Source organism: Oncorhynchus keta, unplaced genomic scaffold (genome assembly GCF_023373465.1).
Source record: "Oncorhynchus keta strain PuntledgeMale-10-30-2019 unplaced genomic scaffold, Oket_V2 Un_contig_27602_pilon_pilon, whole genome shotgun sequence".
NCBI lineage: Eukaryota > Metazoa > Chordata > Actinopteri > Salmoniformes > Salmonidae > Oncorhynchus > Oncorhynchus keta.
In genome coordinates, this window is record NW_026285611.1 from 1 (window position 1) to 17,500 (window position 17,500).

General features: G+C 42.9%; 1 protein-coding gene across 1 annotated transcript in view; it reads right to left on the reverse strand.

Annotated features, from left to right (window-relative positions):
• Nucleotides 1-6,522: 6,522 nt before the first annotated feature.
• LOC127922906 (beta-1,3-N-acetylglucosaminyltransferase lunatic fringe-like) overlaps nucleotides 6,523-17,500 on the reverse strand; it is a gene marked incomplete at its 3' end in the record, with an annotated part of 27,555 nt that continues 16,577 nt past the window's right edge. The window contains exons 2-6 of the mRNA XM_052506861.1: nucleotides 14,367-14,415; nucleotides 13,573-13,675; nucleotides 12,439-12,592; nucleotides 7,027-7,112; nucleotides 6,523-6,688 (exon numbers count right to left, since the gene is read on the reverse strand). Coding sequence (XP_052362821.1) covers nucleotides 6,523-6,688; nucleotides 7,027-7,112; nucleotides 12,439-12,592; nucleotides 13,573-13,675; nucleotides 14,367-14,415 — 558 coding nt within the window. The remainder of the gene's footprint in view (nucleotides 6,689-7,026; nucleotides 7,113-12,438; nucleotides 12,593-13,572; nucleotides 13,676-14,366; nucleotides 14,416-17,500) is intronic.

The following is a 17,500-nucleotide window of genomic DNA, read 5'->3' on the forward strand; positions in this document are numbered from 1 at the left end:
ATTTATCACTGTGTTCCATTGGCTAGTATTTATTACTGTGTTCCATTGGCTAGTATTTATCACTGTTCCATTGGCTAGTATTTATCACTGTGTTCCATTGGCTGAAGTATTTATCACTGTGTTCCATTGGCTAGTATTTATCACTGTGTTCCATTGGCTAGTATTTATCACTGTGTTCCATTGGCTAGTATTTATCACTGTGTTCCATGGCTAGTATTTATCACTGTTCCATTGGCTAGTATTTATCACTGTGTTCCATTGGCTAGTATTTATCACTGTGTTCCATTGGCTAGTATTTATCACTGTGTTCCACTGGCTAGTATTTATCACTGTGTTCCATTGGCTAGTATGTATCACTGTGTTCCATTGGCTAGTATTTATCACTGTGTTCCATTGGCTAGTATTTATCACTGTGTTCCATTGGCTAGTATGTATCACTGTGTTCCATTGGCTAGTATTTATCACTGTGTTCCATTGGCTAGTATTTATCACTGTGTTCCATTGGCTAGTATTTATCACTGTGTTCCATTGGCTAGTATTTATCACTGTGTTCCATTGGCTAGTATTTATCACTGTGTTCCATTGGCTAGTATTTATCACTGTGTTCCATTGGCTAGTATTTATCACTGTGTTCCATTGGCTAGTATTTATCACTGTGTTCCATTGGCTAGTATTTATCACTGTGTTCCATTGGCTAGTATTTATCACTGTGTTCCATTGGCTAGTATTTATCACTGTGTTCCATTGGCTAGTATTTATCACTGTGTTCCATTGGCTAGTATTTATCACTGTGTTCCATTGGCTAGTATTTATCACTGTGTTCCATTGGCTAGTATTTATCACTGTGTTCCATTGGCTAGTATTTATCACTGTGTTCCATTGGCTAGTATTTATCACTGTGTTCCATTGGCTAGTATTTATCACTGTGTTCCATTGGCTAGTATTTATCACTGTGTTCCATTGGCTAGTATTTATCACTGTGTTCCATTGGCTAGTATTTATCACTGTGTTCCATTGGCTAGTATTTATCACTGTGTTCCATTGGCTAGTATTTATCACTGTGTTCCATTGGCTAGTATTTATCACTGTGTTCCATTGGCTAGTATTTATCACTGTGTTCCATTGGCTAGTATTTATCACTGTGTTCCATTGGCTAGTATTTATCACTGTGTTTCATTGGCTAGTATTTATCACTGTGTTCCATTGGCTAGTATTTATCACTGTGTTCCATTGGCTAGTATTTATCACTGTTCCATTGGCTAGTATGTATCACTGTGTTCCATTGGCTAGTATTTATCACTGTGTTCCATTGGCTAGTATTTATCACTGTGTTCCATTGGCTAGTATTTATCACTGTGTTCCATTGGCTAGTATTTATCACTGTGTTCCATTGGCTAGTATTTATCACTGTGTTCCATTGGCTAGTATTTATCACTGTGTTCCATTGGCTAGTATTTATCACTGTGTTCCATTGGCTAGTATTTATCACTGTGTTCCATTGGCTAGTATTTATCACTGTGTTCCATTGGCTAGTATTTATCACTGTGTTCCATTGGCTAGTATTTATCACTGTGTTCCATTGGCTAGTATTTATCACTGTGTTCCATTGGCTAGTATTTATCACTGTGTTCCATTGGCTAGTATTTATCACTGTGTTCCATTGGCTAGTATTTATCACTGTGTTCCATTGGCTAGTATTTATCACTGTGTTCCATTGGCTAGTATTTATCACTGTGTTCCATTGGCTAGTATTTATCACTGTGTTCCATTGGCTAGTATTTATCACTGTGTTCCATTGGCTAGTATTTATCACTGTGTTCCATTGGCTAGTATTTATCACTGTGTTCCATTGGCTAGTATTTATCACTGTGTTCCATTGGCTAGTATTTATCACTGTGTTCCATTGGCTAGTATTTATCACTGTGTTCCATTGGCTAGTATTTATCACTGTGTTCCATTGGCTAGTATTTATCACTGTGTTCCATTGGCTAGTATTTATCACTGTGTTCCATTGGCTAGTATTTATCACTGTGTTCCATTGGCTAGTATTTATCACTGTGTTCCATTGGCTAGTATTTATCACTGTGTTCCATTGGCTAGTATTTATCACTGTGTTCCATTGGCTAGTATTTATCACTGTGTTCCATTGGCTAGTATTTATCACTGTGTTCCATTGGCTAGTATTTATCACTGTGTTCCATTGGCTAGTATTTATCACTGTGTTCCATTGGCTAGTATTTATCACTGTGTTCCATTGGCTAGTATTTATCACTGTGTTCCATTGGCTAGTATTTATCACTGTGTTCCATTGGCTAGTATTTATCACTGTGTTCCATTGGCTAGTATTTATCACTGTGTTCCATTGGCTAGTATTTATCACTGTGTTCCATTGGCTGTGTTATCACTGTGTTCCATTGGCTAGTGTTACTTTATTTCCCACTGTGTTCCATTGGCTAGTATTTATCACTGTGTTCCATTGGCTAGTATTTATCACTGTGTTCCATTGGCTAGTATTTATCACTGTGTTCCATTGGCTAGTATTTATCACTGTGTTCCATTGGCTAGTATTTATCACTGTTCCATTGGCTAGTATTTATCACTGTGTTCCATTGGCTAGTATTTATCACTGTGTTCCATTGGCTAGTATTTATCACTGTGTTCCATTGGCTAGTATTTATCACTGTGTTCCCAGTATTTATCACTGTGTTCCATTGGCTAGTATTTATCACTGTGTTCCATTGGCTAGTATTTATCACTGTGTTCCATTGGCTAGTATGTATCACTGTGTTCCATTGGCTAGTATTATCACTGTGTTCCATTGGCTAGTATTTATCACTGTGTTCTGTGTTTGGCTAGTATTTATCACTGTGTTCCATTGGCTAGTATTTATCACTGTGTTCCATTGGCTAGTATTTATCACTGTGTTCCATTGGCTAGTATTTATCACTGTGTTCCATTGGCTAGTATGTATCACTGTGTTCCATTGGCTAGTATTTATCACTGTGTTCCATTGGCTAGTATTTATCACTGTGTTCCATTGGCTAGTATTTATCACTGTGTTCCATTGGCTAGTATTTATCACTGTGTTCCATTGGCTAGTATTTATTACTGTGTTCCATTGGCTAGTATTTATCACTGTGTTCCATTGGCTAGTATTTATCACTGTGTTCCATTGGCTAGTATTTATCACTGTGTTCCATTGGCTAGTATTTATCACTGTGTTCCATTGGCTAGTATTTATCACTGTGTTCCATTGGCTAGTATTTATCACTGTGTTCCATTGGCTAGTATTTATCACTGTTCCATTGGCTAGTATTTATCACTGTGTTCCATTGGCTAGTATTTATCACTGTGTTCCATTGGCTAGTATTTATTACTGTGTTCCATTGGCTAGTATTTATTACTGTGTTCCATTGGCTAGTATGTATCACTGTGTTCCATTGGCTAGTATTTATTACTGTGTTCCATTGGCTAGTATTTATCACTGTGTTCCATTGGCTAGTATGTATCACTGTGTTCCATTGGCTAGTATTTATTACTGTGTTCCATTGGCTAGTATTTATCACTGTGTTCCATTGGCTAGTATTTACTGTTCCATTGGCTGTTCCATTGGCTAGTATTTATCACTGTTCCATTGGCTGTATTTATCACTGTTCCATTGGCTAGTATTTATCACTGTTCCATTGGCTAGTATTTATCACTGTGTTCCATTGGCTAGTATTTATCACTGTTCCATTGGCTATCACTGTGTTCCATTGGCTAGTATTTACTGTTCCACTGTGTTCCATTGGCTAGTATTTATCACATTGGCTAGTATTTATTACTGTGTTCCATTGGCTAGTATTTATCACTGTGTTCCATTGGCTAGTATTTATCACTGTTCCATTGGCTAGTATTTATCACTGTGTTCCATTGGCTAGTATTTATCACTGTGTTCCATTGGCTAGTATTTATCACTGTGTTCCATTGGCTAGTATTTATCACTGTGTTCCATTGGCTAGTATTTATCCATTGGCTAGTATTTATCACTGTTCCATTGGCTAGTATTTATCACTGTGTTCCATTGGCTAGTATTTATCACTGTTCCATTGGCTATTTATCACTGTTCCATTGGCTAGTATTTATCACTGTGTTCCATTGGCTAGTATTTATCACTGTGTTCCATTGGCTAGTATTTATCACTGTGTTCCACTGGCTAGTATTTATCACTGTGTTCCATTGGCTAGTATTTATCACTGTGTTCCATTGGCTAGTATGTATCACTGTGTTCCATTGGCTAGTATTTATCACTGTGTTCCATTGGCTAGTATTTATCACTGTGTTCCATTGGCTAGTATTTATCACTGTTCCATTGGCTAGTATTTATCACTGTGTTCCATTGGCTAGTATTTATCACTGTTCCATTGGCTAGTATTTATCACTGTGTTCCATTGGCTAGTGTTTATCACTGTGTTCCATTGGCTAGTATTTATCACTGTGTTCCATTGGCTAGTATTTATCACTGTGTTCCATTGGCTAGTGTTTATTACTGTGTTCCTTTGGCTAGTATTTATCACTGTGTTCCATTGGCTAGTATTTATCACTGTGTTCCATTGAAGCTTAACAGGGTCCATACTCCATAGTAGTATTACTGTGTGTGTGTGTGTGTATGTGTGTGTGTGTATACAGTGGGGCAAAAAAGTATTTAGTCAGCCACCAATTGTGCAAGTTCTCCACTTAAAAAAGATGAGAGATCCACTTTCCATCATAGGTAAACTTCAACTATGACAGACAAAAAGAGAAGAAAAATCCTGAAAATCACATTGTAGGATTTTTAATGAATTTATTTGCAAATTATGGTGGAAAATAAGTATTTGGTCAATAACAAAAGTTTCTCAATACTTTGTTATATACCCTTTGTTGGCAATGACAGAGGTCAAACGTTTTCTGTAAGTCTTCACAAGGTTTTCACACACTGTTGCTGGTATTTTGGCCCATTCCTCCATGCAGATCTCCTCTAGAGCAGTGATGTTTTGGGGCTGTTGCTGGGCAACACGGACTTTCAACTCCCTCCAAAGATTTTCTATGAGGTTGAGATCTGGAGACTGGCTAGGCCACTCCAGGACCTTGAAATGCTTCTTACGAAGCCACTCCTTCGTTGCCCGGGCGGTGTGTTTGGGATCATTGTCATGCTGAAAGACCCAGCCACGTTTCATCTTCAATGCCCTTGCTGATGGAAGGAGGCTTTCACTCAAAATCACATGCTACATGGCCCCATTCATTCTTTCCTTTACACGGATCAGTCGTCCTGGTCCCTTTGCAGAAAAACAGCCCGAAAGCATGATGGTTCCACCCCCATGCTTCACAGTAGGTATGGTGTTCTTTGGATGCAACTCAGCATTCTTTATCCTCCAAACATGACAAGTTGAGTTTTTACCAAAAAGTTATATTTTGCTTTCATCTGACCATATGACATTCTCCCAATCTTCTTCTGGATCATCCAAATGCTCTCTTGCAATCTTCAGACGGGCCTGGACATGTACTGTCTTAAGCAGGGGGACACGTCTGGCACTGCAGGATTTGAGTCGCTGGCAGTGTAGTGTGTTACTGATGGTAGGCTTTGTTTCTTTGGTCCCAGCTCTCTGCAGGTCATTCACTAGGTCCCACCGTGTGGTTCTGGGATTTTTGCTCACTGTTCTTGTGATCATTTTGACTCCACGGGGTGAGATCTTGCGCGGAGCCCCAGATCGAGGGAGATTATCAGTGGTCTTGTATGTCTTCCATTTCCTAATAATTGCTCCCACAGTTGATTTCTTCAAACCAAGCTGCTTACCTACTGCAGATTCAGTCTTCTCAGCCTGGTGCAGGTCTACAATGTTGTTTCTGGAGTGTGACGGTTTGAGGTTGTGGACGGGTGTCTTTTATACTGATAACAAGTTCAAACAGGTGCCATTAATACAGGTAACGAGTGGAGGACAGAGGAGCCTCTTAAAGAAGAAGTTACAGGTCTGTGAGAGCCAGAAACCTTGCTTGTTTGTAGGTGACCAAATACTTATTTTCCACCATAATTTGCAAATAAATTCCTAAAAAATCCTACAATGTCATTTTCTGGATTTTACAGGCCTCTCTCATCTTTTAAGTGGGAGAACTTGCACAATTGGTGGCTGACTAAATACTTTTTGCCCCACTGTACGTGTATGTGTGTGTGTGTGTTTATATGTGTGTGTGTGTGTGTGTGTGTTTATATGTGTGTGTGTGTGTGTGTGTGTTTATATGTGTGTGTGTGTGTGTGTGTGTGTGTGTGTGTGTGTGTGTGTGTGTGTATGTGTGTGTATATGTGTGTATGTGTATGTATGTGTGTGTGTATGTGTGTGTGTATGTGTGTGTATATGTGTGTGTGTGTGTGTATATGTGTGTGTGTGTGTATATGTGTGTGTGTGTGTGTGTGTGTGTGTGTGTGTGTGTGTGTGTGTGTGTGTGTGTGTGTGTGTGTGTGTGTGTGTGTGTATGTGTATGTGTGTGTGTGTATGTGTGTGTGTGTACCTGGTGGTGTATCTGTGTCGGTGACACCAGCTGAAGGTTCTCCAGGTGAGAGTGGAACAGTGGGGAGCGGATAAGACCCACCCCTAGCAACGCCTCGATGATGTAACCAACCGTACAGTCGTCAGGGAGATGAATACGATCAGCTGTTGTCATGAAATTACCTCCACTGGGGACCAGGAGAGACAGAGTGGAAAGAGGAGAGAGAGAGAGAGAGAGAGACAGAGACAGAGACAGAGACAGAGACAGAGACAGAGAGAGAGAGAGAGAGAGAGAGAGAGAGACTATGTCATGTGTGGAAATTGCCTACTGAATTCCAAAATAAGCACACTTATGTACGCAAACTCACAGAAAAGCAGGAGAATAACCCACTGTGTCTCAAAACACACACACACACACACACACACACACACACACACACACACACACACACACACACACACACACACACACACACACACACACACACACACACACACACACACACACACACACACACAGTCTCACCTGGCCCAGGGGCTCATCTTGAGGGCGAGACCTCGACTAACACAGAACCCTGCTCCTCCTGTGGCAAACCAGAAACGCACTGGACGCTGAAAGCACACAACATGCATACATAATACACACAATATTACTAACATGTAATAAACACAATGTATGGCATTATATAGGCAGATACATACAAATATAAATGGAAACCCACACATACATTCATATTCAATATTATTATTATTATTATTATTATTATTATTATTATATAAATCTATATAGAATATAGAACTACCCAGCTATCACATAGCGTTCTGAGAACCTCCTAGCTAACTCATTTATGAACATTTGAACATCTTGGCCATGTTCTGTTATAATCTCCACCCGGCACAGCCAGAAGAGGACTGGCCACCCCACATAGCCTGGTTCCTCTCTAGGTTTCTTCCTAGGTTTTGGCCTTTCTAGGGCCTCAAAGTGTACAGCACTTTGAGATATCAGCTGATGTACGAAGGGCTATATAAATACATTTGATTTGATAATTCTGAGAACCACCCAACTAACACATAACATTCTGAGAACCAACCAACTTGCACATAGTGTTCTGAGAACCACTCAACTAGCACATAACATTCTGAGAACCACCCAACTAGCTCATAACGTTCTGAGAACCACCCAACTAGCTCATAACGTTCTGAGAACCACCCAACTAACACATAATGTTTTGAGAACCTCCCAACTAGCACATAACGTTCTGAGAACCACCCAACTAGCACATAACGTTCTGAGAACCACTCAGCTAGCACATAACGTTCTGAGAACCACCCAGCTAGCACATAACGTTCTGAGAACCACCCAGCTAGCACATAACGTTCTGAGAACCACCCAACTAGCACATAACGTTCTGAGAACCACCCAACTAGCACATAACGTTCTGAGAACCACCCAGCTAGCTCATAACGTTCTAAGAACCAGCCAGCGAGCTCATAACGTTCCGAGAACCACCCAGCTAGCACATAATGTTCTGAGAACCACCCAGCTAGCACATACGTTCTGAGAACCACCCAGCTAGCACATAACGTTCTGAGAACCACCCAACTAGCACATAACGTTCTGAGAACCACCCAACTAGCACATAACGTTCTGAGAACCACCCAACTAGCTCATAACGTTCTGAGAACCACCCAACTAGCTCATAACGTTCTGAGAACCACCCAACTAGCACATAACGTTCTGAGAACCACCCAACTAGCACATAACGTTCTGAGAACCACCCAGCTAGCACATAACGTTCTGAGAACCACCCAGCTAGCACATAACGTTCTGAGAACCACCCAACTAGCAAATCGCGTTCTGAGAACCACCCAGCTAGCACATAACGTTCTGAGAACCACCCAGCTAGCACATAACGTTCTGAGAACCACCCAACTAGCACATAACGTTCTGAGAACCACCCAACTAGCACATAACGTTCTGAGAACCACCCAGCTAGCTCATAACGTTCTAAGAACCAGCCAGCGAGCTCATAACGTTCCGAGAACCACCCAGCTAGCACATAATGTTCTGAGAACCACCCAGCTAGCACATACGTTCTGAGAACCACCCAGCTAGCACATAACGTTCTGAGAACCACCCAACTAGCACTTAACGTTCTGAGAACCACCCAACTAGCACATAACATTCTGAGAACCACCCAGCTAGCTCATAACGTTCTAAGAACCAGCCAGCGAGCTCATAACGTTCCGAGAACCACCCAGCTAGCACATAATGTTCTGAGAACCACCCAGCTAGCTCATAACGTTCTGAGAACCACCCAACTAGCACATAACGTTCTGAGAACCACCCAGCTAGCTCATAACGTTCTAAGAACCACCCAGCTAGCTCATAACGTTCTAAGAACCAGCCAGCGAGCTCATAACGTTCCGAGAACCACCCAGCTAGCACATAACGTTCTGAGAACCACCCAACTAGCACATAACGTTCTGAGAACCACCCAACTAGCACATAACGTTCTGAGAACCACCCAACTAGCACATAACGTTCTGAGAACCACCCAACTAGCACATAACGTTCTGAGAACCACCCAGCTAGCACATAACGTTCTGAGAACCACCCAACTAGCACATAACGTTCTGAGAACCACCCAACTAGCACATAACGTTCTGAGAACCACCCAGCTAGCTCATAACGTTCTAAGAACCAGCCAGCGAGCTCATAACGTTCCGAGAACCACCCAGCTAGCACATAATGTTCTGAGAACCACCCAGCTAGCACATACGTTCTGAGAACCACCCAGCTAGCACATAACGTTCTGAGAACCACCCAACTAGCACATAACGTTCTGAGAACCACCCAACTAAAACATAACGTTCTGAGAACCACCCAGCTAGCTCATAACGTTCTAAGAACCAGCCAGCGAGCTCATAACGTTCCGAGAACCACCCAGCTAGCACATAATGTTCTGAGAACCACCCAGCTAGCTCATAACGTTCTGAGAACCACCCAACTAGCACATAACGTTCTGAGAACCACCCAGCTAGCTCATAACGTTCTAAGAACCACCCAGCTAGCTCATAACGTTCTAAGAACCAGCCAGCGAGCTCATAACGTTCCGAGAACCACCCAGCTAGCACATAATGTTCTGAGAACCACCCAACTAGCACATAACGTTCTGAGAACCACCCAACTAGCACATAACGTTCTGAGAACCACCCAACTAGCTCATAACGTTCTAAGAACCAGCCAGCGAGCTCATAACGTTCCGAGAACCACCCAGCTAGCACATAATGTTCTGAGAACCACCCAGCTAGCACATACGTTCTGAGAACCACCCAGCTAGCACATAACGTTCTGAGAACCACCCAACTAGCACATAACGTTCTGAGAACCACCCAACTAGCACATAACATTCTGAGAACCACCCAGCTAGCTCATAACGTTCTAAGAACCAGCCAGCGAGCTCATAACGTTCCGAGAACCACCCAGCTAGCACATAATGTTCTGAGAACCACCCAGCTAGCTCATAACGTTCTGAGAACCACCCAACTAGCACATAACGTTCTGAGAACCACCCAGCTAGCTCATAACATTCTAAGAACCACCCAGCTAGCTCATAACGTTCTAAGAACCAGCCAGCGAGCTCATAACGTTCCGAGAACCACCCAGCTAGCACATAATGTTCTGAGAACCACCCAGCTAGCTCATAACGTTCTGAGAACCACCCAACTAGCACATAACGTTCTGAGAACCACCCAGCTAGCTCATAACGTTCTAAGAACCACCCAGCTAGCTCATAACGTTCTAAGAACCAGCCAGCGAGCTCATAACGTTCCGAGAACCACCCAGCTAGCACATAATGTTCTGAGAACCACCCAGCTAGCTCATAACGTTCTGAGAACCACCCAACTAGCACATAACGTTCTGAGAACCACCCAGCTAGCTCATAACGTTCCGAGAACCACCCAGCTAGCACATAACGTTCTAAGAACCAGCCAGCGAGCTCATAACGTTCCGAGAACCACCCAGCTAGCACATACGTTCTGAGAACCACCCAGCTAGCTCATAACGTTCTGAGAACCATGTGTTCCCTTTCAATCAGTCAACTTCGGTACAACATACTATGGGGTCGTAGTCTCGCGACTTCGGTTGAAGGATCTACAATCGAAACCTGCCAATGAAATCTGCGCCTCGCTGGAAGCCCCGCCTTCCACAGGTGATAAGCATGAGGCTCGGATTTATTCCTTCAATTATTCCCCTCTTCACCTCAGTGTGAACAGGAACAATTCACGATACTAAAACAAACAATTGTCAGACGAGTTGCACCAACTATACCATCGCTTTGTGGCAGAGCGTTCTCACCCCCTCGACATTGAATGGTTCTCATAGTTTCCTAATAATAAACTATTTGTTTCTCTTTAAGGTTTCTTGCCGTTGCTATAGCAACGAGTAAGATGACAAAAAAAATGCGAGCGAGATGGTGAAGGCTAAGCCCGGTTGGGGTTCGCGACCAAGCGACCACCAAGAAATAAAGAGATACTCAAGTTTGTTGACTTGTATGTCTCGGCTCGGTGCATGCTCTGGCATGCCATTACTCAAACCAGTTCATGTCAGGACTGGCACTGTTTCCCTACTTGTTTACGGCAGGTTCTCTTGACACTCGTGTAGCATTCTATAGGGGCCTTGGTGTTCCATATGGTCACTTCCTCTCCCGGGTGACCATACCTCAGCCGAGTCTGGGTAGTGAAACGCCAACAAAGATGGTTGTCTTTGGTCGGAGCAAATGCCTTGTCGGCCTGGACGTGATGTGTATGGTGGCTGCCCGCCGCTCAACCCGGCTCCTGTGCGCTCTGTCATCGGTTACGGAGGGGGCAGCCCCCCCCTCGGTCAAGCACTGCTTGCATCTCTTACTTGTGGATGAAGGGTCCGGTCTCTCCTCTGTGGTCCGGTCCTACATAGAGACTTTCAAGACCAGGCCAGCAAACAAGCTCTGCGTAGCGTGCTAGCTATTCCTCCCCACAGTGGAGTTGCTCTGCATAGCGTGCTAGCTATTCCTCCCCACAGTGGAGTTGCTCTGCATAGCGTGCTAGCTATTCCTCCCCACGGTGGAGTTGCTCTGCATAGCGTGCTAGCTATTCCTCCCCACGGTGGAGTTGCTCTGCGTAGCGTGCTAGCTATTCCTCCCCACGGTGGAGTTGCTCTGCATAGCGTGCTAGCTATTCCTCCCCACGGTGGAGTTGCTCTGCGTAGCGTGCTAGCTATTCCTCCCCACGGTGGAGTTGCTCTGCATAGCGTGCTAGCTATTCCTCCCCACGGTGGAGTTGCTCTGCGTAGCGTGCTAGCTATTCCTCCCCACAGTGGAGTTGAATAGACTAAAAGTAACAGCTTTGTATGAGTTAATAAACATGAACATTAATTTCCATGTGTCCTATCTATACCCGGAGCTCAAAACAGTTAACCTAAACTAAGCTAGCAGTGTCATTGAAACATTCAGTGAAAAGTTAAGTCAAAAAAATAATAATCCAAATGCTCTTTTAAGCATTAAGAGAATGTTCTCAAAACATTATTTAATTACCTTCAAAAAAACCTACAATTTTAATTCTCAGAACGTTAATAAAACCTCAGAGGAAAACTTTCAGGGAACCATAGCAACACGTTCGCAGAACCTCCCTGCAACTTCAAAATGTACACGCTAAATGTGAACTTCTGTTCTCAAAACATTTTTTTTTTTAAAAACAGTTCAGTTTTACCAGTCAGGAAACGTATGGCTTCATTCCCAGAACTAATGGGAAACCAAAAATGTACGTTCCCAACACTTCCAAGGAACCAATATGTGCTTGTTGGGTTATTATATAGTCACAAAAACAAAATAATGGTTCGAAATGAGAAGAGAAACATGTTTTAGGTTAGTGAACACATTACTTCCTGGTCCCTTACCGTGTGGGCGTCGCCAAACCTCTCGGTGGCTTCTAGCGGTCGGTCGAGGCTCGGCCGGCCAATGTAGACGTCGTGGGCGTGGCTGTAGTGAGACAGGAGCTTCACAAGGGGACGTATGTTCACGTAGTTATCATCATCCACATGGCAGAACCATCTAGAAGGGGGAACCACAATCAGTATCATTATCTACATGGTCAGAACCATCTAGAAGGATTAACCCACAATCAGTATCATTATCTACATGGCAGAACCATCTAGAAGGGTTAACCACAATCAGTATCATTATCTACATGGCAGAACCATCTAGAAGGGGGAACCACAATCAGTATCATTATCTACATGGCAGAACCATCTAGAAGGGTTAACCCACAATCAGTATCATTATCTACATGGTCAGAACCATCTAGAAGGGTTAACCACAATCAGTATCATTATCCACATGGCAGAACCATCTAGAAGGGTTAACCCACAATCAGTATCATTATCTACATGGTCAGAACCATCTAGAAGGGTTAACCACAATCAGTATCATTATCTACATGGTCAGAACCATCTAGAAGGATTAACCACAATCAGTATCATTATCTACATGGTCAGAACCATCTAGAAGAGGTAACCACAATCAGTATCATTATCTACATGGTCAGAACCATCTAGAAGGGGGGAACCACAATCAGTATCATTATCTACATGGCAGAACCACCTAGAAGGATTAACCACAATCAGTATCATTATCCACATGGCAGAACCATCTAGAAGGATTAACCCACAATCAGTATCATTATCTACATGGTCAGAACCACCTAGAAGGGGGAACCACAATCAGTATCATTATCTACATGGTCAGAACCATCTAGAAGGGTTAACCCCAATCAGTATCATTATCTACATGGTCAGAACCACCTAGAAGGGGGAACCACAATCAGTATCATTATCTACATGGCAGAACCACCTAGAAGGGGGAACCACAATCAACTTGACTTTGATTCTTCAGCCATTAACACATACTGCTAATTCATTGCAGTGTGTGTGTGTGTGTGTGTGTGTGTGTGTGTGTGTGTGTGTGTGTGTGTGTGTGTGTGTGTGTGTGTGTGTGTGTGTGTGTGTGTGTGTGTGTGTGTGTGTGTGTCTTACTTCTTTCCAGAGCTGATGAAAGTGTCGTATTCGACGGCCATTTTACAGGACAGAGCCTGGCGACTGTGGGCCGCTGAACAGTTCGTATTGATCATGTGACTCCCTGTAGGAATAACATCAACCAGTCAGACAGTCAGTCAATGAACTCTGGGGTCAAATGATAAATAGCGCACATTTCAGCACAACACAGTACATACAGTATGTGACTTTTAACAAAGATGATTGGATGCTATTGTGTTACTATGGTGGCAAAACAGTTTTCAATGAGTCAGAAATATTAGCTTCCTGTTATAATCTGGCACCTATAGAATAACAATATTAGCTTCCTGTTATAATCTGGCACCTCTAGAATAACAATATTAGCTTCCTGTTATAATCTGGCACCCATAGAATAACAATATTAGCTTCCTGTTATAATCTGGCACCTCTATAATAACAATATTAGTTTAATGTTATAATCTGGCACCTCTAGAATAACAATATTACCCTCCTGTTATAATCTGGCACCTCTAGAATAACAATATTAGTTTCCTGTTATAATCTGGCACCTCTAGAATAACAATATTAGCTTCCTGTTATAATCTGGTACCTCTAGAATAACAATATTAGCTTCCTGTTATAATCTGGCACCTCTATAATAACAATATTAGTTTAATGTTATAATCTGGCACCTCTATAATAACAATATTAGTTTAATGTTATAATCTGGCACCTCTATATTAGCTTCCTGTTATAATCTGGCACCTTCAGAACGTGTGTGTGTGTGTGTATGTGTTTTTATTTTTGAACCTCACCCATCCTCTTCCTCAGCCTGTCATCCTCTCCGTCGGTGAATACATACGTCTGAAAACACACACACACACACACACACACACACACACACACACACACACACACACACACACACACACACACACACACACACACACACACACACACACACACACACACACACACACACACACACACACACACACACACACACACAAAGTATTCAGACGTTACAGCCTTATTATAAAATGGATTAAATATTTTTGCTCCTCACCAATCTACACACAACACCCCACATTGACATCACAATACCCATTAATGACATCACAATACCCAATAATGACATCACAATACCCAATAATGACATCACAATACCCAATAATGACATCACAATACCCAATAATGACAAAAAAAAAATACATTGTAGCAAATTTACACAATATTAAAAACTGATATCACATTTACATAAGTATTCCAACCCTTTACTCAGTACTTTGTTGATGCACCTTTAGCAGCGATTACAGCCTTAAGTCTTCTTGGGTATGACTCTACAAGCTTGGCACACCTGAGTTTCTCCCATTCTTCTCTGCAGATCCTCACAAGCTCTGTCAGGTTGGACGGGGAGCGTTGCTGCACAGCTACTTTCAGGTCTCTCCAGAGATGTTCAATCGGGTTCAAGTCCGGGCTCTGGCTGGGCCACTCAAGGACATTCAGACACTTGTACCAAAGCCACTCCTGCGTTGTCTTGGCAGTGTGCTTAGGGTCGTTGTCCTGTTGGAAGATGAACCTTCGCCCCAGTCTGAGGTCCTGAGCGCTCTGGAGAAGGTTTTCATCAAGGATCTCTTTGTACTTTGCTCCATTAATCTTTCCCTCAATCCTGACTAGTTTCCCATTCTCTGCCACTGAAAATCACCCCCACAGCATGATGCTGCCACCACAACATGATGCTGCCACCACAACATGATGCTGCCACCACAACATGATGCTGCCACCACAACATGATGCTGCCACCACAACATGATGCTGCCACCACAACATGACGCTGCCACCACAACATGATGCTGCCCCACAACATGATGCTGCCACCACAACATGATGCTGCCACCACAACATGATGCTGCCCCCACAACATGATGCTGCCACCACAACATGATGCTGCCCCCACAACATGATGCTGCCCCCACAACATGATGCTGCCACCACAACATGATGCTGCCCCCACAACATGATGCTGCCCCCACAACATGATGCTGCCACCACAGCATGATGCTGCCACCACAGCATGATGCTGCCACCACAACATGATGCTGCCACCACAACATGATGCTGCCACCACAACATGATGCTGCCACCACAACATGATGCTGCCACCACAACATGATGCTGCCACCACAACATGATGCTGCCACCACAGCATGATGCTGCCACCACCATGCTTTACCGTAGGGATGGTGCCAGGTTTCCTCCACACGTGACACTTGGCGTTCAGCCCAAAGAGTTGGTTTCATCAGATCAAAGAATCTTGTTTCTCATGGCCTGAGAGTCCTTTAGGTGCCTTTTGGAAAATTCCAAGTGGGCTGTCATGTGTCTTTTACTGAGGAGAGGCTTCTGTCTGGCCACTCAACCATAAAGGCCTGATTGGTGGAGTGCTGCAGAGATGGTTGTCCTTCTGAAAGGTTCTCCCATTTCCACAGAGGACCTCTGGAGCTCTGTCAGAGTGACCATCGGGTTCTTGGTCACCTCCCTGACCAAGGCACTTCTTCCCCGATTGCTCAGTTTGGCCAGGCGGCCAGCTCTAGGAAGAGTCTTGGTTATTCCAAACTTCATCCATGTAAGAATGATGGAGGCCACTGTGTTCTTGGGGACCTTCAATGCTGTAGAAATGTTTTGGTACCCTTCCCCAGATATGTACCGCGACACAATCCTGTCTCAGAGCACTACGGACAATTCCTTCAACCTCATGGCTTGTGGGACCTTATATAGACGGGTGTGTGCCTTTCCAAATCATGTCCAATCAATTTAATTTACCATAGGTGGACTCCAATCAAGTTGTAGAAACATCTTAAGGATGATCAACGGAAACAGGATGCACCTGAGCTCATTTTCAAGTCTCATAGCAAAGGGTCTGAATACTTATGTAAAAATGTATAAAAACCTGTTTTCACTTTGTCATTATGGGGTATTATGTGTAGATTGACTACAAAAATAATATTTATTCAATTTTAGAATATGGCTGTAACATAATAGCATGTGGAGAAAAGTCAAGGGGTCTGAATGTACTGTAGTGCACTATATAGGAGTGTAGTCAAGGGGTCTGAATGTAGTGCACTATATAGGAGTGTAGTCAAGGGGTCTGAATGTAGTGCACTATATAGGAGTGTAGTCAAGGGGTCTGAATGTAGTGCACTATATAGGAGTGTAGTCAAGGGTTCTGAATGCACTGTAGTGCACTATATAGGAGTGTAGTCAAGGGGTCTGAATGTAGTGCACTATATAGGAGTGTAGTCAAGGGGTCTGAATGTAGTGCACTATATAGGAGTGTAGTCAAGGGGTCTGAATGTAGTGCACTATATAGGAGTGTAGTCAAGGGGTCTGAATGTAGTGCACTATATAGGAGTGTAGTCAAGGGGTCTGAATGTAGTGCACTATATAGGAGTGTAGTCAAGGGGTCTGAATGTAGTGCACTATATAGGAGTGTAGTCAAGGGGTCTGAATGTAGTGCACTATATAGGAGTGTAGTCAAGGGGTCTGAATGTAGTGCACTATATAGGAGTACCATTTGGACTCCAGCCCCAGTCATCCTGTTTGATCAGGTTGTTGTTGGTAAAGTAAACTGAAAACATTGTTCCATCTGACTGGTGTAAAACAGAACAACATTCTGTTCCATCTGACTGGTGTAAAACAGAACAACATTCTGTTCCATCATTGTTCCATCTGACTGGTCTAAAACAGAACAACATTCTGTTCCATCATTGTTCCATCTGACTGGTGTAAAACAGAACAACATTCTGTTCCATCATTGTTCCACCTGACTGGTCTAAAACAGAACAACATTCTGTTCCATCTGACTGGTGTAAAACAGAACAACATTCTGTTCCATCATTGTTCCATCTGACTGGTGTAAAACAGAACAACATTCTGTTCCATCATTGTTCCA